Source organism: Nelumbo nucifera, chromosome 7 (genome assembly GCF_055504915.1).
Source record: "Nelumbo nucifera cultivar China Antique chromosome 7, China Antique-T2T, whole genome shotgun sequence".
In the NCBI taxonomy this organism is placed as follows: domain Eukaryota; kingdom Viridiplantae; phylum Streptophyta; class Magnoliopsida; order Proteales; family Nelumbonaceae; genus Nelumbo; species Nelumbo nucifera.
The window spans coordinates 59,063,277-59,085,973 of record NC_142655.1 but is presented as its reverse complement, the minus strand read 5'-3'; the positions used below and the strand labels follow the sequence as shown (position 1 = coordinate 59,085,973).

The 22,697-nt window shown below is 40.4% G+C and overlaps 1 protein-coding gene across 6 annotated transcripts in view; it reads right to left on the bottom strand.

The window, feature by feature from the left end:
• LOC104599776 (large ribosomal subunit protein bL19cz) overlaps nucleotides 1-22,697 on the bottom strand; it is a 55,826-nt gene that overhangs the window by 15,551 nt on the left and 17,578 nt on the right. For 4 of the 6 annotated variants that reach the window (XM_088891216.1, XM_088891215.1, XM_088891217.1 and 1 more), the window contains one exon: nucleotides 70-316. In XM_088891216.1, coding sequence (XP_088747342.1) covers nucleotides 70-180 — 111 coding nt within the window. In that variant the 5' untranslated portion in view covers nucleotides 181-316. Of the gene's footprint in view, nucleotides 1-69; nucleotides 317-7,015; nucleotides 7,626-10,742; nucleotides 13,459-22,697 lie in introns of those variants that run through there. The other 2 variants (XM_088891220.1, XM_088891218.1) reach the window with 2 other exon arrangements.

The following is a 22,697-nucleotide window of genomic DNA, read 5'->3' as shown; positions in this document are numbered from 1 at the left end:
ACAACACTATTATCGTAGGTAAAGGAGATGATGCAAGCTGTATAGAGGGATTTAATATGAAGACCATGCCTGCATTATATGCCTGGCTGTTTTATCAAGTCTCTTAAATTTGATCCGAGGAGCGACATCAGGATTGGAAGCAGCAGAATCTTGCAAGACAGATCCTTCTGGCTGAATCATTGTTGTAATGCACCTGATGGGACTAGGCCCCACAGTGCCCCATTGAAATAGTGCTTTCTCTTGTTTTCCATACGACTGACTTCAAACCTTTAATCTGATATGTTGATGATAATTTTTCAATGCCATATTTGGCTTGCTGTAACATATTCAGAACAAACCATGTAAGAGCTTAAAATTTTCTATACCTTGAAAGAAATAGTAAGATAAGGTAAACTTTGAAATTTTTGCAGTCCTAGGCTGTTAAGACAGAGGTTGACTTGACGAACAAAATATTAGCATTTTTTTTTATAATTGAACAAAACATTAGCATATTGACTGTGGACCATCTGAAATCTAGGGGCTTCAGCATGGCTAATATGTATTTCCTCTGTAAAGAACAGGAGAAAACTGTTGGCATTCTATTCTTCTCGTGCAAGATTGCTTGGCTTTTGTGGAGAATATTCAGTGCTATGTTCGGGTTAACAAACTTTCAGCCAGAATCTGCTCTAGAATTCTTTTCTACATGGCCGAAGTTAAGAGGAAACAAGAAAGCAAGAATTCTCTGAAGCTGTCTCTCGTTTGCAATATGTTGGAACATATGGAAGGAAAGAAATAGAAAATTTTTGAAGACAAATATTGGAATCTGGACAAGATTGTGGCAACTGTCAGTAATTTGGTTGCAGACTAGGTTCTGTTTGTCAATACTCTTGGCAGAATAGAGAAAACAACAAGAATAATCTTAGAGGTGTCAAGAATGAACGACCCCCACTTCAAAGGAGTCTCTTATATATTAAAAGATATGTACAATTACAAGAATGCCCATATAGGGCTGGAAGAGAAAAGAAGAATAAGATGTATAAGTAATATACAACAGGGACTATACTAATAAGATACATTAAGTTACAAAGTCTCCACACTCCCCGTAAAACTGATGCCTAGACATAAGCATCAGTTTGTCTATAAGAAAGAGATGTCGAACTCTAGTCATAGCTTTGGTGAAGATATCAACAATTTGCATGTCCGAGGCTACATGAGAAAGAGATATAGACCCAGTAGTGAAAAGATCTCAGATAAAGTGGCATTCCACCTCGATGTGGTTGGTCCTCTCATGGAAGACAAGGTTAGATGCAATCTTAATATCACTTGTATTGTCTGTATAGAGAGGAACAAGAGTAGGAAGTTGAATGCCAAAATCCATAAAGAGAGATCATAACCAAACAATCTCACTGCAAACCGAAGACATAGCCCTATACCCTGTGCTTTAGTGGAAGACTTTAAGATTATTTGTTGTTTCTTATACCTCCAAGAGATGAGTGAATCACCCAGAAAAACACACCACCTAGAAGTGGACCTACGAGTGTCTGGACAACCAGCCCAATCCACATCAGCATATGCTCTCAACTGAATAGGAGAGGAGGAGAAGAACAATCCTTGAGAAGTTGTGCTTCTAACATAATCGAATGATGCGATGAACAACAGTCATACGAGGCGAACGAGGAGAAGAAACAAATTGACTAACAACCTGAACAACATGAGAAATATCAGGCCGAGTCATAGTGAGATAAATGAAGAACCCGACAAGCTAGCGATACAAGGAAAAATCAGGAAGTAATGGATCTTCAGATTTAGATAGCTTAAGATTTAACTCCATAGGTGTATCAACATGCTTTTCATTATTAAGACTAGCAAGTTTAACAAGGTCAGAGGCATGCTTCTGCTAACAAACAAAATACCCTCGATCACTACGATGTAGTTCCAGTCCCAAGAAATAGGTGAGAGGGCCCAAGTCCATGTGAAAGGAATTATGAAGTAATAGTTTCAATTCACGAATGCCCTCAGCATCATTCCCAGTCAACAACATGTCATCAACATATAGTAGGAGAACGGCAATACTCTGAGGCCATCGCCTAACAAAGAGAGAGTGATAAGAAGAACTCTAGCTATATCCAACAACAACTACAACATCGCAAAAGCGTTCAAACCATGCTCAAGGAGCTTGTTTTAGACCATATAGATTTTTTTAGGCGACATACTAAAGAAGGATCATTGCAATATCCAAGAGGAGGCTTCATGTAGACCGTCTCCTTCAACTAACCATGAAGAAAGGCATTCTTCACATCAACAAGTTGGCATATGGTCCAAGACTAAGCAGCAAACACTGCTAAAAGAACATGGATCAAGAGATCCATCATATTTCAGCTTAATGTTGTAAACCCAACGACTCCCAACAATGTATGCATCTGGAGGAGCAGGCACAAGGTCCCAAGTGTCATTCTCATGTAAAGCATGAATCTTTGCATCCATGGCTTCCTTCCAATGAGGGCTACTATTACCTTCTTGGTAGAAGCGAGGAACATCTGTGGAGGATAAGACATCAGACAAAGAGCTACGGTTTAAAGGAAAACCATAGCGGTCAAGAGATCTAGATATACGAGTAGAACGACGAAGAGGAACAGAAGTATGAAGAGTGTCTGAAGTAGAGGTATCACTTACAAGAGATGATGATCTGAACTAGGAGGAAGGAGAGTCACAGGCACAGGGGCTAGAGCACGTAACCGTTTGCGAAAGAAGACGAGAAGGTCCTTCTCGACAGAAAGTGGAGCATCCTATGAATCAAAGTTTGGCAAAATAGAAACAGACGGTGCAGACAATCTAGCAATTCCAGTAAAAAAGGAAGTGTGCTCAAAGAAAACAACATTACGTGATATACGAATGCGACGAATAGAGGGATCATAACAAAGAAATCTTTTGTGGTTAGGAATGTAACCCACAAAGGCGCAAATGATAGACTATGCAGACAATTTAGAGTGTTCACGAGAGGGAAGATGAACAAAGCACACACATCCAAAAACATGAAGCATAGATAAATTTGGAGAACGACCAAACAACTTTTGAAAGGAAGACATATTACCAAAAATAGAGGAAGGAATATAGTTGATCAAAAACACAATTGTAATGGCTGCCTCTACCCAAAAAGAAGGTGGAGTATGGAACTCCTACAATAATGTCCTCACAACACTAAGGTGTCCATTCTTGCGCTCAGCCACACCATTCTGCTGAGGAGTATCTAGACAACTTCGTTGCACTTGTATTCCATGATTCTTCAAATAGGATAAAAAAATCTCCATCAGTGTATTCTCCCCCTGAATCCGAACAGAGAATACGCACTCGTGATTGAAACTAAACCCGTACCATAGCATGAAACAGCTTAAATGTTGGGAACACCTCAGACTTGTGGTGAAGAAAGTATATCCATGTGTACCTGGTACAATCATCAATGAACGACACAAAATATTTGTATCCAAGCCGAGAAGTGACAAATGCAATCCAAACATCACTATGTATAAGCTTGAAGGGAGAGGTAGCATGCTCAGATATGTGAGGAAATGGTAAGGTACAACTCTTACTTAAGCAACAAGAAACACAAGATGTATTAAAGGTATGCAAGGAAGGAACTCTATTCTTAATAAGGCCTGAATCAAACAAAAATTTTAATTTTTCAGCATGTAAATGACCCGAAGGTTTATGCCATAAGTCCCAAACATTATTTCTATGATTCAGAAAGGAACTAGAAGTGGAGGAATTGAAATAAGTTGATGATGCTAATGTTTGAGACTTCTAAAACTCCAATGCAAACAGATGGCCCAACCTACGCCCCTTCCCTTTCACCTTCCCAGTGTTCCGGTCCTGAATCAAACATCCATCCTGAGAGAAGATGAGAATGTTACCTTCATCAACTAATTGGCCAACAAAAATCAAATTTGTAGTGAGATTAAGAACAAGAAGGGTCTTGGTAAGAGGGAAAGATGCAGTGGATGAAAGCTCAAGAGACAGATCACTACTACCAATTCACCATTGGCAATAACAATATGTTTGTGATGGGTTTCAGTAAGGTTACTTGGTTGGTTAGGGTAGGCTCTTGTCATGTGGTTGGTAGCTCCAGAGTCAATGATCCAAATATGAGAAGGAGAAGCACAATAACCGAAAAACTCACCAAGTAAGCCAATAACAGAAAGAGCAAATGTTACCAGTTGTCGAATGTTTTCCTCAACCATAGGTACCAAATTATCAAAGCTGAATAGAAGGTGGATAAGGAGCATTTGGGGAGCCAGGGGTTTGAGCTGGTTATATACACCCTCATGGGGAGCTTCAGGGGGAATTCTCCTACTTCTGTTTCCTCTCTATTTTCCTCTCCAGTTCTCTCTCTGTTCTCCTCTCCGGGCCTCTCCCTCAACATCTCATGCTCCACCTCTTCTTCAGCTACTTAAACCAGCTTTCCTTGTTCTGATTCTCCTTTTCCTTCTCTAGTTCTACTCCAGTCAATTCATTCCACTCTTCCATTATTATTTTCCATACCCTTTCCTCTCTCTCAACTTCCTCCTGTGATTCCCTTGTACTACCTACTCTGTCACCATCAGAACCATGGGCAAGCAGCGAGGATGTATGACTAAGACCTGGAAGACAAGCATCAGGGGCAGAGCAAAGGTTAGTACCAAAATCTGAAAGCACAAGCGTATCAGGAACTGAAGAAGAAGGAGACTCGACAAATAGTTGGGTTTCACAATTCTACAACATAGTGGGGTTTTGCAAGGAGCAACCTAGGCTTGATTCACACCAACTAATACTTCTGGATCTCTGTCGTTTTTCCCCTCCTAAAGTATCCTGGTTTGAAGACTGGTGATCGACCACTTTCGTCACATTGATCCCCTGCCCAATGTTCAAGTTCTGGCTTGGTGCTCCTCTTTCCAAGGTTCGGTTTTCCCCCATATCATCCAAGCGTTGAGCCTCATTTAACAATCCGCTCTCAAAAGAGGGTCTTGGCACAGAAGTAACCTCTTTCTGATCCTCAGAAAAAAGAAAGGCAGCATTGAAAGTGTCTTCTGTCTCCCCCTTTAGCTCTGTATCCTCCCCTGGAATCTCCTCTTCTGTTTCTCACCCTGAATCAAAGTCGTCTTCTGAGGAGTCGTAGTTAATCCATCCATCGTCTTCCTCTTCAGCCTCCTCTCTTCTGCTCCTAGCATATCTTGGGTTTGGGCGATCTTCTCCCAATCTCCTTTGGATCCCATCTTTTGATTTTGCTACTGGGATCCATCATAAGTCTTGTTTCAGGGAGTTCTGAACTACTGGAAACTTTTGGCCTTAACAGGTTTTCTGAATCTGTGGAGAAGATGATAGACCATCGAAATGGTCCCCCAAAGGCCCCCTCGATACCCGACCCACGTGACCACTTAAGAGTCACATGACTCATTTAATTCAGCATGGACCGCCTTTTGGTTCAACCCTGACTGATCCAATTTTAGGCCGGTTGGGTCAGAGAGGGTAAAATGATTTTCTTTCCCAACTCCAAGTGGGCCCCACCCCTGTTATGACTGAGTCCCCCCTCTAACTTTTTCTGCAAAAGTCTGGCCGCTAACAACACTCTTTTTCATTTCAAAAATATTTGAAAAAATTTCCTTAAAAACCAATTGACTTTTGGAGCTTGTCTGTTCGACTTCTGAAGCTGGAAATTTCTTTTTTCTATGTGAAGCTTCCTCCGCAAGACTGTTTACGTTTCCACTTAAGGTTTTCTTGTCCCTGCCAAGTGTCACCCACCTTGCCAGGTCATCATCATCATCTTCCATCTTCGATCTCCCAAACCAGAATGACACTTCCACTTCTGAGGCAATCCATACCATGTACCAGTACCCTTCTACGCATATCTTGATAGTTCTTGGCACTGCTTCAGGCTTAACACCAGCAATCTGTAGGTTAACTGCTCTCAAATCTAAGGTCTTGAAGGAAAGAAGAACACCACCCATCGCCTTCACTATTTTTTCAAGGAAATATTTCTTCCACAGATGAAATGGTAAGCCCAGTAGCTTCAGTTTGAAGCTCCCGTCGTCCGGTGTTACTGTGTTGGACGAGGGACACCATTTTTCGACTGTGATGGTTCCTTCCTTTGTTTCCACCCTGGTGAAGTTGATTTCTTCCCCCCCTACATCCATTATTGCTTTCTTGTCGTTAAAGGGGATTAAAATGACCGTTCGAAGGATCCCAAGTTTCACAGTCACCTCCTCTAATACCCTTTTCCAATCTTTAATCTCTTTTTTTGCAGCAAGGACTAATTTATGCTCCCAATCTCCTTTCTCTCTTACCAGTGAGATCTTTGGTTCTGATACTGTGAGAGCCACCACCGGCTGGTCTTGGCTTTCAGCAACTTCTTCTAGGCCCAATGATTCCAACCTTTTCCTTCTTTCTTTCATCTCCTCCTTCTTCTCCAACCCTCCTTCTACCCTAACTTCCTGTAACTTTACCGCCCCAGACTCTTTAATAACAAGACTCTGGTAAAGCTCGTTAGCCAGGAGAGTCCAACCTTTGTTGATGGGTCAGCCAAGCAAGGGGTGAATAGGGAATCTATATTTTGGGCTAACTTTTGACTTTCTTGCTGGAGAGTTAAGATATTTTACCTCCTCCCTTTGTATTTAAAGTTTCATATCATTAATAAAGTTTCTTGTTACTGATCAAAAAACAAAAAAAAAAGCATTGATTTTAGGGGGAATGAGAGGGTACCAAATTTCTTTGACTGGGAAAGGATGAAAGGAGGAGGTGGCAACTAACGGGTGTAGGAAGGATTTACAAAAAGACAATCCATCAAAATTAGGACCCCAAATCATAGAATCTGACCCACCTTCTCCCAAGAACACTGAATTCAGCAAGCCTAACAGCTCGGACACGACAAGAAGTTCAGACTCTCTAAGGTTCCTATTAAAGCTAAAGTTCTAATTCAACCCTGGAAGGTGAGAAGATTGACTTAGGAAATCTGACATAATCCCAACTAATTCTTTTACAATCTTTTCTATAATTAAAATTAACTTACCATCCCTCTGAAATGGTGTTGGTTTTAGCACAGTTGCCATGATCCACTCTCCAACCACGAAGCCATGATGCCCAAAAAACAAGTGGCTAACTTTTATCAAAAATTGCATTGATCATATATTTTACAAAGGAAAATAAAACTAAGCAATGATAATCAACTAGAATTGATGCTTCACCTAGGTGGCTTTGTTGGGTTTAAAATGCCTCTCCACCTTGAGAGTGCTATATTTGTGCTACACTCCCACTGATAATTATCTCATGCAAAAAAGTTGGAAGTCAACTTTGGTGTATCAGATGCTGGTATGCAACCACTCTTCTCTATATTCTTCCAAAGCTGTCAGTAACATTCTCGTAACATGTGAACTACTAAGCTTGAATAGAATAATCAACTAATCCATAATATAAACATTATGGTTGTTGCTAAACTACTAACTCTTCTTTGGATTATTTGGAGATATCTCCACTTGACAATTTTGGAGGTTCTTGGTGGAACAAACAACTACACAGCTTCCTGTGCTGTCAGTTGTCACCATTCCAAGAAATACTTGCTACCATCATACTTAAGGGTGCCTGTTGTTGGATCTTTCCACTTTTAGGCATTGTAATTTGTAAATCTAGGAATAACCAAACTAAGAGAATCCTTATTGGTTAATGTTGTTTGATTTGGTTTTATTTTGGGTTAAAGCCACAAAATGTGTCATTTTTTCATCAGTAAAAGGATTTCATTAATAATTCATAAAATTTAGTACAGTCATTAAAGCATTTTTTATTGGCATCATGAAAGCATTTTCCCATCTCAAATTACATCATATTACAACTTTTCCCAAAATAGAAGAGGCCTATCAGCTCCTTGTTTTGCTAATACATCTGCCATCCCATTGGTAGTCCTTACCTAGCTGAAAGTAGAATTGAACATTTTTTCTAGGATATCAAGTTCCCTGAAAGCCTATCACACTATCTGTATTTCCAAGGAGCTGAATTGATTTTCAATTCCCTAATTTCAAGTTATATTGCAAGTCTCATTCCTTGTAGCAGAGCCCATGTTTCAGCCCGAACTGAATCTCCAAAGTCAATTGGATTTCTGAATACACCCCCTATGCCTGCTCTTCCTGGATTGCCCAACGAACTGCCATCGAAGTTCAATTTTAGTTTGTTCAAAGCTGGAGATCCCCGTTACATCTGTACTTTTTCTACATGTCTATCTGTTTGCGCCACAAATTGTGTCATTAGTGATTACAATTGTTTAATTGTGTTCCTGGATTTGTTGTGGTAGGTTTGTTGTTGTTGGTTGGGGTATGGGATATTGGATTTTTTTTTTCCCAATAGCCATGGATGGAAGCACCAGCAGCTTGTATTGACTATCAGACAATACAAGGAAAGAGCACCATAGTAGTCAAGTGCCTTGCACTCAAACGTCCACGGCAATAACATCGTCTGAGAACATGCAACAACTAGTTTCTGTATTTCATAGACCAAGCTTTGGATAGACAACTAATTGAATTTATGTCATATCCATGGTTTAAAATGCCCCTAATTTCCCAAACATTTCCACAACATATTTCCATTTTCATGGGTAGCGACATGAAAATTTACCGGAATTGACATAATCCCCAATGAACTCTACCAGCACTATGTGGAGTACAAGAGATAGTTTCCACATGTTTCCATTTTCACTTCCATGGGTAGCAACATGAAATTTTACTGGAATCAACATATTCCCCAGTGAACACTACTAGCATTATGTAGAGTACAAGAGAAAATATTATAACATAAGTTGGTGATAATGTTATTACCCACCCAACTTACGTGATTACCACTTTGAGCTAGCTCAATATTCATTTCGAACATGAAGGCAAGTATTAGTTTTTATTGTGTAACAAATTATTTGATTAATCTATTACAACCATTTACATTTTCTATGATTTTAAATTTTGCTTTAACTCATTCTATCACGAAGCTATGAATCTTAAGGTTTATAGGGCAACTTCAAAGTGCATTCTTTTGTCTATAACCTTAGTTTCTTATCTTTGTTTAATGATTTGGAACAAGATAATAATTTAAAAAGGTGTGCCTATGCTTTATCATTTCATAAAATATCATTCTATATTTTGCATACAATATTTCCATATGATATTTCCAACATGTTTCTTAAATTTGGATGACCGGCATTTCCACTGACAACGACATTTTAAACATAGTCATACCCACTCTAGTTATAATCCGGAAAGTGAAGGAATAACTCTAGGAGAAGAAATTCTTCATAATCCACGGGAGAAATCTTCTACTTATCTTTTATGTGTTATAGGGGAATAAAGAAGACTAATAAACATCAGTTGCATGACACATGATGAATTGTTGCAAGTATAAGGCTCTAAAAGAACTATGGAAAGACCAAAGAAAATGTGATGTTAAGTGGTAAAAAATTATTTTAAGACTTCAATTTGACAGAAAACATGGCTCTTGATAGAACATAATGGCGGGAGAGGATTCATATAACTGACCCAAAATAGTTGGGATTTAGGGCTGAGTTGAGTGAGATATGACACATGAAATGCCTCTCTATATTATAGCTTTCTCATTTTTTTTTGGTTTTTTTTATAAAGAAGGGAAGAGGGAAGAGGAGGAGATGCAGATGATATTTACTACTTTCATTTTTTCAACCATTTTCTATTGCTCCAAGTTCTTGATGCAAATCATATCAAACCCATTTTCAGATAAATGGTTTACATGAACTAGATCCAGAATACACCCCCCCCCCCCCAAAATAAATAAATAAATAAATAAATAAATAAGGCAATAGTAATTTCAATACAGCAGGGATTTTATGGAAGACCGTAACTCCAATATCATTACATTAAAGAGCATGAATCCATGTTAATCGAGGGGCAATTAAAATTCTTTTTCTTGTTAAATTCTTTACTTAAAAACTTCTAGATCAGTAATTTGTACATTCAATACTAAAAAATTGAAGAGATTCCAACAAAAGTTATTTGCACCTTCCTTTGTGTAACTTCCATCCAGCACTGTTGGTCTCTTTTCATTCTGAGTTTCAGATGCAGCCAGAGTAGATCCAGCTTACAGGGTTCAACTGGCTACCATTGTCTTGGTCCTCTCACAATTAGACGTTAACTATATATGCTTTCTTAAACTACTAGCAAAAAATGGGAAATTTAGGGAAAATGGGGGAGAAGACCAGTTTGAGGGTGTCCGACCTCCTTAAACACTTCGAAGATGTTTGGCCTCCAAAATAAAATCTTTCTTCATTCATGACTCAACTCACTGACAGAATGAATTTATAGCATCCAAGAAAGTGAAACAAGTAAGGCCATATTTGGTTACAATTCTCTAACAAATGTAGTATCCCATCAACCTACTAACTCTCTAACTACTTCATAATTAATAAAAACAACTAACGTTTAAACTTTCAAGGTTAATTTGCCAAGCTCATCGGCATGAGTTAGTAAGCCCACAAAGTTGACTCTTCGATATATAAAGTAATTCAACACATGAATAATGAATCCATCCATAGAAGTCTTATTCCCTGATTAAGTTCAATAACATAAGTATTAAGTAGAGGGATTCGAAGAGAATAAATTACTTGAACAATTTTGCAGTCAATCTTCAAAATTTGTCGAAACAAGAAGCCAGGAATCGATGTTAAATAATTTCGTTCGGAAAAATTCAAAACCCTAAAAGGAGCGTTAAAAGAAAATCCGATTGGTTATTACCAGGGACTCAGGCCGAGCGTTTTTGCGGAGCTCAGCTTCGACCTGTCCGTTGCGGGAGTTGGTGAGTTGCATGACGCCGTAGCCGATGACACTAGGGACGACGCCGCACAACGTAGCGAATGCTAGGAAGAACGGCTTCGAATCCTGCGTCATCCGAACGATCCATCGCCACGTCTCGCTCTTCTCCCACAGTACTGACATCCCCTTCGCAGATGCTCACCCTGTTCTTTCCTTCGTTTTGTATCTCTCAACTATTCAACTCTCTAAAGGGCACAAAAATAAATAAATTGTGGTGATGCGTGGGCTTTGTCCATAGAGCGCAAAACTCAGCAATAAACCTGTTCATGGGCTAGGTAGCCCGATGGCCCGGCCCGGCACTATTCTAGAGCTTTCTAAAACATTCATACTCTACAGAAATCCTGTAAGTAAGTGGAAGTGCCAATTAAAGGGGACCCTTTCCTCATTTGCATTCATTGAACATTCAAGTATTGTATTCCTCTCTTGAGCAATACAAGGAGTTTCTTTGAGTTTTCAACCTCTCTTTCCTTGTGTGCTTTGTTCCCATGTTGCCTAAGTGTGTGCCTAGTGTGAGGGACGAGTTGGTGAGCTACTTAGTCCTAAGAGAAGGAGAGTGATCCAAGCGAGGAAGGCTGACTTGTGGATCAACGAACTACTGCCCAAGTGCCGCACAAGATGTTAGAGGAGACTAGGTCTGTGACAAGTGGTATTAGAGTCTCATCAACACTAAGAACATGGTTAAGGACAGGAAGAACATTACCTCTGAAGTGGAGGATGCCACAAGGATTTATGCGAATAAAGTAGAGCGAAGCAAGAAGAGTAAGCATGGTAACAAGAATCAAGAAGCATCGTTAGACAGGGTTGCTAGCTTGGACAAGCGGCTAACCAAAGTGCGAACGACTATTGGTGAAGCCCAATAGGAAATCAAGAAGTTTAATGACAGTCTTGACTTCTTTGAAAAGGCGCTATCCAAGTTCAAGGAGATTGTAGAGGCCTTGTGCAAGGAGTATTAAGGCCAAATGGAGGCAATGTAGCAAATTATTGCTGAGCATCAAGTCAAGATGGAGATGTAAGCAGATCATGCCTTGTGGAAGAGGGCTTTGGCCAATGGGGGTTCGTCTACCCTAGCTCGTGAAGTGGTGAAGGTGAAGACCCATGAACCTAAGCCATTCAAGGGAGCGCGAGATGCACACAAGCTAGACAACTTCCTCTACCAAATGGAGCAATACTTTGAGGCAATTGGTCTTGAGGATGAGAGGACCAAGCTACGTACTGCGACCATGTACTTACTAGATATTGCCATGCTATGGTGCATGGACATTGAACGTGACACGTGCACCATGAATACCTAGGAGGACTTTAAGAACGTGACACCTTGCTCGGAAGAATCTTAGGCATTTCAAGCATACAAGTACCCTAAGGAACTATGTGAATACATTCTCTACACATGTTGGGGGTATTGGACATGACAAACAAGGACTTCTTGTTTCACTTTATAGAAGGCCTTCAGCCATGGGAGGAGCAAGAGTTAAGGCATTGTGGCATTCAAGATTTGGCTAGTGCCATGGCCGCTACTAAGTAGCTAATTGAATACAAAAAGGAAGCCAAGGGCCAACCCACCAAGCTAGGTTAGGGTAAAGGTGGGGGAGAAAAGGCCCATGCCAAATAAGGATCATCCAAGCCCCAGTCCTCTCAAGGCCATAAAGATGGAAAGGGTGGTGGCTGGAGAGACAAGGTTAAAGGTCAAGAGAAGAAGCCACTCAAATGCTTCCTATTTGATGGAGCACACATGATCAGGGACTATTTAAAGAAGCAGATCTTCAATTCCCTTACAACCAAGAAGGATGATCAAGGGGAGGAAGCATCAATGGGCTTGATGCAACTCCTCAATGCCATGAAGAAGGTTGAGACGACCCCAAAGCCTATCAAGGCTGGACTCATGTATGTGGAAGCGACCATCAATGGCAAAGTCACTCACACCATGGAATAGCTCGAGGAGTCGACTTGCAAGTCGGATCATGAAAGGGCAAGATGTCAATAATACCTATGGACGACTTCAAGGTTGTCTTTGGCTTGGACTTCCTTGATAAACTGAATGTTGTGCCCATGCCACATGCCAACTCAATGTGCATCATGGAGAAAAGCGCCCCATGCATGGTCCTTGCTACCCGTGGCTTAGGCACAAGCCCAAGAATGCTATCAGCCTTACAACTAGTAAAAGGCTTGAAGAAGGGCGAAGAGTCCTACCTAGCAGCTATGGTGGGTGAAGAGGCCCAAGAAGAGAAAGGAAATTGAGAATGTGCTGGCAGGATTCAAAGATGTAATGCCAAACGAGTTACCCAAGAAGCTACTGCTTAGGTGGGAGGTGGACCAGAAGATTGAGCTAGAGCTTGGGGTCATCGCACCAGTTAAGGCCTCATATCGAATGGCACCACCCGAGTTGAAAGAGTTGAAGAAACAATTGAAGGGATTGCTAGATGCTGGCTACATCCAACCCTCAAAAGCCCCATATAGAGCCCCTGTGTTGTTCTAGAAGAAGCATGATGGGTCCCTCAAGTTGTGCATAAACTATTGGGGGCTGAACAAAGTGGCAATCAAGAACAAGTATCCCATCCCACTTTTTGCTGACTTATTCGACCAACTTGGGGGAGTCAAATACTTCTCCAAGTTGGACCTTCGTTCAGGGTACTACTAAGTCCGCATAGCTGAAGGGGACGAGCCAAAGACTACATGTCTGATTAGGTATGGCTCCTATAAGTTCTTGGTAATGCCATTTGGCTTAATCAATGCTCTTACCACATTTTGTCCATTGACGAACAAGATATTCTGCCCCTACTTGGATCAATTTGTGGTGGTCTATCTAGATGACATAGTGGTCTATAGAAAAACTATGGAGGAGCATGTGGGCCACCTAAGAAAGGTTTTCTAGTTGCGGAGGAAAAACCGACTCTATCTAAAGAGGGAGAAATGTTTATTTGCCTAGACAAAGGTAGCATCTCTTGGCTACAAGATTAGCTAAGGGCAGCTAAGCACGGACCAAGCCAAGGTCAAGGCCATCTTGGATTAGGAGCCACCAACCAAAGTCATAGAGCTACGGTCTTTCTTTGGCTTAGAAAATTCTTATAGGCGGTTTATCCAAGGATACTCAAGGATAGTCACCCCATTGACTGACTTGTTGAAGAAGAATGTTAAGTTGCATTGGACTGAGCGGTGTCAACTTGCTTTTGAGCAACTGAAGAAGGTTGTGATAGAGAAGCCAGTGTTGCACTTGCCCAACCTTACCAAGAGCTTTGAGGTACAAATAGATGCCTCAAACTATGTCGTAGGTGGGGTACTTATCGAAGATGGACATCCTATAGCATATGAGAGCCGGAAGTTGAATGAGACGGAATGGTGGTATACTATCCAAGAGAAAGAGATCACAACCATTGTCCATTGTCTTAGAACTTGGTGACACTACTTGCTTGGGGGTAGGTTCACAATAAAGATGGACAACATTGCTACCAACTACTTCCAAACCCAAAAGAAGCTGAGTCCCAAGCAAGCCTGTTGGCAAGACTTCCTGGTCCAATTTGGCATAGAGTTTGCCTATAAACTTGGGTGGACCAACCAAGTAGCTAATGCATTGAGTAGAAAGGCTGAGATGGCCTCATTATAGGGATTAGCGGCCATCAGTGACCCAAAGAGCCCTCTCCTAGACCGCATACGAGAAGGGTTGGAGCAGGATGTGCTAACCAAAGAGCTACTCAAGGCAACCCAAGAAGGGTTGGGTGCAAGATGGACTATTCTATACCAAGGGGAACAAGCCCTATGTGCCAAAATGGGGAAACCTACAAAAAGAGATATTACGAGAGTGTCGCGACACTCCATGGGTTGGACATCCCGGTCAACGTCATAACTTAGCCTTGGTTGAAGTAGCTTACTATTGGCCTCACATGGTATATGATGTAGAGGCCTATGTTCAGACATGCCTTGTGTGCCAACAGGACAATGTGGATCGAACAACAGGCACTTGGTGGATTGAAGCCTTTGCCCACACTTGAGTGCCCATAGAAGAGTGTTTCCATGGACTTTATCTCTGCATTGCCCAAGTCAAAAGGGTGTGGGTCTATCATGGTCATGGTGGACAGATTTTCTAAGTATGCTACCTTTATAGCTGCCTTGACTAATTGTACAATGGAGGAGACTGCCTGCCTATTCGTGAGGAACATAGTGAAGTATTGGGGTGTACCTAAGAGTGCCATTAGTGACAAAGACCCTCGATTCACATACAAGTTTTGGACGGAGTTGTTCAAATTCTTAAGTTCAAAGTTGCGCTTTTCCACTAGCTTTTACCTCCAAACAGATGGCCAGACCGAACAGGTTAATGCCTTACTAGAGCTATACTTGAGGCACTATGTAAGTGCCAATCAAAAGGATTGGGTTAAAAAGTTGGACATTGCATAGTTCTCTTACAACTTATAGAGGATTGGGTCGACCAACCAAAGCCCCTTTGATTTTACTATAAGACAACAACCAATGACACCACAGGCGCTTGCGGTTGGTTACATAGAAAGTAGTCCAATAGCTTACCGTGCTGCCCACAGTTGGGAGGAACAGGCGAACTTCGCTCGAGCCTACTTGGCCAAGGCCGCAAAGAAGAAAAAGTGGGCTGACCAAAAGAGATGGTACGTGGAATTCAACATTGGGGACTTGATGCTTGTCAAACTACTCTCTTAATAATTCAAGTCCCTAAGGAAGGTGCACAAGGGGTTAGTTAGAAGATATGAAGGACCATTTCCCATTGTCAAGAAGGTGGGCAAGGTGCCATACCAAGTTCAACTACCCTCCAGGCTCAAGATACATCCCGTCTTCCATATGAGCTACCTCAAGCCATATAACAGATACATGGAGGACCCTACCCGAAGTGTCTCTAAGAGAGCGCCCACGACCGTGGTTACATCCTTTGACAAAGAGGTTGAATGTATCCTAACAGGTCAGACTATGAGAAGATGTGGTGTGCCACCTTACAAGGAGTACTTCATCAAGTGGAAGGACTTGCTAGATAGTAAAGAAAGTTGGGAACGTGCGGGAGACCTTTGGAAATTTGAACACTTGATTCAACATTATGAGAAAGCAACAAGGACGTCACCAGATTAGGTGGTGGGGGAGGATGCCACGAGGTACCAATATTGAAGCTATGTGACCTGACTCAATGAAGATGGCTGATGGAAGAGGCTTCAAGAACATCCTAGAAGCTTCCTAAAACCCCAAGAAGTTTTAAGAGAGTTTAAGGATATTTCAGAAGCATTCTAGAAGACTCATGAGGATCATTGGGCATTGTAGATACTTGTACACTATTTTAGAGCTTTCTTGTATATACATAAGGGAATTAAGATAAATCTAGAAGAAGGAGAAGCCTAGAAGCATGCTTAGAATATTCATATTCTAGAGAAATCCTGTAAGGAGGTGGAAGTGCCTATAAAAGGGGACCTCCTCCCTTATTTGCATTCATTGAGAATTCAAGTGTTGTATTCCTCTCTTGAACAATACAAGGAGTTCTTTTGAGTTTTCAACCTCTCTTTCCTTGTGTGCTTTATGCATTTGTTGCCTAAGTGTGTGCCTTAGTGTGAGGGATGAGTTAGTGAGCTACTTAGTCCGAAGAGCCAGGAGAGTGCTCTAAGCAAGGAAGGTTGACTTGTGGAGCAATGGACTACTGCCCAAGTGCCGCACGAGACGCTAGAGGAGACTAGGTCTGTGGCACTAGGCTTTAAATCAGTTCATGTCACATTGCTTTAACTCAAAATGGTTAAGGTTAAACTACAAAATTTAGCTAGGGGTGAATTTCCCTTGGGCTTTTCCTATTAATAATGAAACTTACTTTTCAAATAAAATGAGGAAATTAGTAATTGGTAAACTGATCAAGAAAAGAGAGATTTTCTTCCGGCGCTATATGGGTTTCCTTTCCATTCTTTATTGATCAATTCATCTAGGGTTTGTCTCCCACCCTACCTTTTCCTCTTTGTTTTTTCCTGTATTTCTTAGGCTTTTTCCTTGAGAATCTCGTGGGAAATCAACAAAGTGGGAGGCTGACATGTCTGAAATGTCTCCTTTAACCTACCATTTGAAATACTTTTATATCACTCTTCTTGTGTTAAAAATCCTACACCTATTGATGCGTTAGGTAGGTTTATATAATTTTTTGAAGAAAATTCAAAAAATATCAAATATCAAAAGAGATATATTTTTGGAGTAATATGCCTATGAAGAATGATTGTGATATAGATGGATGAATTATTTACCATATCCATTGAATTATTAAAATTTCTTGTAAAATATTTATTATTTTCTAATTTTTGTGCGATTAACCATAAATATTTACTATGTTGTAGATCTATGGATGATCTACTATATTCATAAATCTTTTTAAATTTATTATGAAATATTTATTTTTTATTTTTTTGTACTTTTTAAAATAGAAAATATTTGTTCTTTTCTGATGTGTTATTGTGAACTAACCATAAATATTTACTATGTTGCAACTATGGGTGATCTATTATATTCACAGAGTTACTAAATTTTTTATTACATATTTATTTTTTATTTTTGTTATAATTTTTTATATAAAAATATAAAATAATTATTTGAATAAGAAATAAATAATTGTTTAAAAAATTATAAAAAGGTTTGATTAAATAATTGTTATATAACTAGATTAAAAATATTACACAATTGCTTGATTAAATAATTGTTTAATTAGATCATATAGCATTTCAAAAAAATGTTTACAACAATTAAAAAAAGGATTTTTAATATCACTTGAAATTTGCATAAATTATAGATATGAAATCTAATTTAATTGTTTAGTAACAATTGAAAGTTGAAATTAAATAGTTTATTTAATAATTGAATGTGGATATGATTCATATTAACATGATAGACACTTGGATTTACAAAGTAAATGTTAATATGATATTTTATAATTTTTAAGTGTTTCTTAATTACTTTTTAGATTTATGATTTATAATTTATGAATCATTTTGTTAGTTATTATCCTGTAATTTTAAATTTCTAATTAATTTTCATGCATATGAATTATAATAGCTTAAGACTTGGAATCTTGAATTTAGTCATTTAAGTTATTGGCATGACACCTAAAAGACAACAAGAATAAGAGGCCCCCCCTTGCTTTAGGTGGATTATACTTGGTCAAACTTTCAATCCCCCCCAACCTGCTCCAAACTAGACAGGTTCCTCTTATTTCCTGAGTGGAAAGAAATGTGGGGATCCTTGATAGCAAGAGGCTTACCTAGAGTTACCTCAGACCATTGCCGTATTTGTATCGAGAAAGAAATCCCAAGGGGAGGCCCTTCTCCTTTCAAAATTGAAAATATGTGGTTTGAAGACCCTACTTTTAAGACTAGGCTAAAGGAGTGGGAGGTACTCGGACCTTTGGGGAGGTTGAAAATGGTAGATTTCTCCAGAAAACTGAAGAGGCTAAAAGAAAAAATAAAAAAATGGAATAAAGCACATTTTGGAAGGGTAGAGGAAATAAAAGATAACTTGGTGAAAAGGATTGAGAAGCTAGATAGGAAAGAGGCTCTTAGAGTCATTTCAAAAGAAAAAAGAGGGAAAAGATGGAATCAAAAGCAAAAGCTTGAAGAGATAGTACGAAAGGAGGAGATTTGTCGGAGACAGAAATCAAGGTGTCAGTGGCTTGCAGAGGGGGATAGAAACACTAAGTTTTTTCACTCTCTTGCAACTGGAAGGAGAAAGAATAACTTAATCTAGAGGGTGGAGGAAGAGGGACAAGTGGTAAGAGAAAGTCAGGGGATTACAAGGATTTTTGTAAATCATTTTAAAGAAATTTTCTCAAGCCCACACGGAGTGTTGCCAGAATTGCCAGAGATGGAAGGGGATGTTTTGTCAGAAGAACAATCTCGTGTCCTAGAAAGGAGATTTTCTCTGCAAGAAATCAAGGAAGCTATTTTTTCAATGGACAGATCTAAAGCCCCTGGGCCGGATGGCTTCTCCATGGCCTTCTATCAAGAGTGTTGGGATATGGTGAAATCAGACATCCTGGAAGTCTTTAATGAATTTTTCTCCAAAGGGGAGGTATCACCAAGAGCAAATGCCACATTTGTCACTTTGATTCCAAAGAAGAGGGAGGCCAAAACCCCTAAAGACTTTAGACCAATAAGTCTCATTGGGAGTGTTTACAAAATTCTTTCAAAGGTTTTAGTAGAAAGACAAAAAGGTATTGCCCTCGATCATTTCTCCTTTGCAAGGAGCTTTTGTAGAAGGAAGGCAGATTATGGATCAAATCTTGGTGGCTAATGAATGCATAAGGGAAAGAAGAAATGGTAGAGAAAAGGGGCTGGTTTGTAAGGTAGATCTAGAAAAAGCTTATGACTTGGTTAATTGGGGTGTCCTTCTAAAAGTTTTAGAAAGATTCGGATTCGGAGATAGATGGAGGGCTTGGATCAAAGGATGCTTGAGTTCAGCTCACTACTCAATCCTAATCAATGGTACAACAAAGGATTTCTTCCCGGCCAAGAGAGAAATTAGGCAAGGTGACCCCCTATCCCCATTCTTGTTTACCTTAGTGGCAGAAGTGTTAAGTAGAATGGTGGCAAAAGATTATGCTTAAGGCCTCACTAGAGGGTGGAGGATAGGTAGAAACCGAGTGATTGTTACCCATCTCCAATTTGCAGATGACACCATATTTTTTATGTGAAGGAAACAATGAGGAGTTGGTGGAAAATTTGAGGGTGCTACTGAATAATTTTGTGGGAGTGACAGGCCTGAGGATAAATTGGACCAAAAGTGGAATTGTACGGGTCAATTTAGAGGAAGGAGAACTAATAAGATTTGCAGAAATCTTGGGGTGTGAGATTAGAAGCTGGCCTATTAGTTACCTAGGTTTACCCTTAGGAGGAAATCCCAAGTTAGTTGGTTTCTAGAAACTAGTGTTAGAAAGGTTTGATAGGAAGTTAGCCCTTTGGAAGAGGAATTACATTTCTTTGGGTGGAAGAATAACCTTGATTAGAGCCACTCTAGCAAACCTCCCCACCTATTTCCTTTCAACTTTTAGAATCCTTTCTAAGGTAGCAAGATGCTTAGAGAAGTATATGAGAGATTTCCTATGGGACCCAGGAGAGGAAGGGAAGGATCACTTGATTAAATGGGAAGAGGTTAGTAAACCCAAGGAACAAGGGGGTTTGGGAATTAGGAACATCCTTTTAAGGAACACAACTCTACTAGGTAAGTGGCTTTGGAGGTTTCCCTTTGAGGGTGACAGATTGTGGCACAAAGTGATCGAGAGCATTCATGGGGTGGCTAGAAATGATTGGGATGCAAAAGTTTCCCCTCACAAATCCTCGGCTTCTCCTTAGAAAGCAATTCATGAAATCTACCCTACTTTCCTCAATTCCATCCGGTTCGATGTGGGACAAGGTAATAGAATTCTGTTTTGGGAAGATCTATGAATAGGGGAAACCCCACTAAAAGACCAATTCCCTGATCTCTTTGCACTATCTAACCTTAAGGGGGAAGCTATATCCATGTTGGGATCACTGTGTCCAACTGGTGTGAACTGGAATTTGGGCTTTAGAAGGGGACTAAGGGAGAATGAGTGTGAATCATTAATCCGCTTGCTGACCTCTTAAGGTAGATCCACCTGGACCCTTAGTTGGAAGACTCTAGAATCTAGGTAGGCTCCCCAGACGACCTCTTTTCTTGCTCCTCTTTCTTCAAAGTACTTGCTTCCCCCAACTCTCTAGGTGGGACTTTCCCTGTGAAAGAAATCTGGTGTAAGCCTATTCCCCCGAAGATCCAAGCTTTCTATTGGGAAGTATTCCTTGGTAAGGTAAACACTTGTGATATGCTGCAGAAAAGAAGGCCATATATGTGCCTTTCTCCTCATGTGTGTTCATTGTGTAAGGAAAGTGGTGAGACCCTTTCTCATTTAATGATATCTTGTTCCTTTGAGCATCAAATTTGGGAATTCTTTTGTACTCTCTTTGGCTGTAGGTGGGCTCCCCCTCAAGATGTGGCAGGACTCTTCAACCATGATTTCTTAAGACAGAGAAAGAAAAGAGGGATGGTAATCTGGAAAGCAACAAAGGCAGCAATTTGTTGGGTAATATGGGAAGAGAGGAAAAACAGAAATTTCTTGGAAAAAAGTAGAACAGTAGAGGAAGTGATTGATAGTATCAAGGTGAAAGTATCCCATTGGGTAAAACTCTTGGACTGCTTTCAAGTCTTCTCATTCGCAGATATTCTAAGAACGTGGTCTGAAGTAGCACAATCTTCGAGAGTAAGAGATAAAGTAAGGCTGGAGTGGAAACTACTTGAAGGCAATAAAGTAAAGCTGAATTTTGACGGATGCTCATTGAAGGGATGAGAGATCAATCCCATGGACGCCTAAAGATTGCGGAATAAGAGGCGAATTTCAAAAATTTTTCTCTCCCTTCAACTGGGAATCACATTCCCTATTTAGAAAATCATATTTTCAAGGATCATTCTTGAACCTTAAACTGAACCAGATCTAAACCAAAAGGAGTAGGAGAGAATTATACCTGATACGGAGAAGTAGTATCTCCCAACGGAGGTGTTCACGCCCAAGGAAGGATCCAAAAACTGCTCCCACTGAAGATGGCACAGTGCAGGATGGAGCAGAATCAGCAGTGTTCTTCTCCAAGAACTCTGTCATTCGCAAGAATCAGCAGGATGGTACGTGAGCACAGCTTCCTTTCAATCCTTTCTTAAAGAACTGATGTCAAGATCCAATCTTGACTTCTCCCACAACTGGAGATCGAACTGGCAAACAGGGCGGCAAGAACAGGAAGGCAGCAAGGGAGTATTCGCAGGGTACAGAATTCTCTCCTCTTGATTTCAGCACTAAAGAATCTGATGTTGTTTCTAAAGGCTGCCGCCCCCTTCTTTTGTTAACCTAGAAAGATCAGCTCCTAATCTCATTAGGAGCTGCTTATCCAAATCATATTTGGATCAGCCTTCTCTTCAGGTGATAGGGATAAACCCTTATCTTATATGCAGATTAGATTAGCTTTCTCCTAATCTCATTAGGAGGTTTCTAAATCTGAATCACATTTAGATCTGGACTCTCTGAGTGGATAGGGTCAAGACCCTATCCTATCTGCTAATCCATCTTAGAATTCGCCCCATTATTAACTAAATAAATAGCCCAGTTCGAAATGGGCTTTAGGCCCATTAAGCTTATGTGCTCACTTAACCTTCCTAACTGCTGCCCAGTTGGGCTTCCTTGTATGGCGTGGGACCCAAGCATTGATCTACACATCAGCCACATGGGTTCGGCCCAGCCTTTGTTACAAGGCCTGGCCGAATACACTGTTAAAGACAGTGCACCCCCTGAAACCCATCGAATGGGCTCTTATGGGCCCAACACTTACCCTAAGTGGTCCTTGGGCCAAACCACCTTGTAACACCTAGGGACTGTGGGCAGATGCAAGATTAGCCCATCAGGTATTATCCTCAATGGTCTTACACTTAACCTCTCAGCCCATAATGATCACACACTGCCCGACAAGAGAGGACCTCTCCCTCGACTGCAAGGAACAGTGTTGCACTCTCCACTTATATGGATCCCGGGAATTAAAACCTTTTTGCAAACATTTGAGAAACCATAATATACATATACTTTTATATCTCATATAAAATATACTTTGCAAAACAAATCTCAACGGTTGAAATCGGCTGCCGGCAGTCTTGGTTTCCATCAGTGAGAGTGCATCCCCGATCATTACCTTTGTCCGACAAAGGGGCTGATCCTGTCACTATGATCACCCACTCAGATGAATTCTCGGACTGTCCCAACATACCCAGGTTTTTACCCCCGCTAAGGATCTCACTGATTGGTATATCAAAGACAGCCCAATCCGACACCTAGTGCAGTATCATAATCGAGTCTAGGGGTCG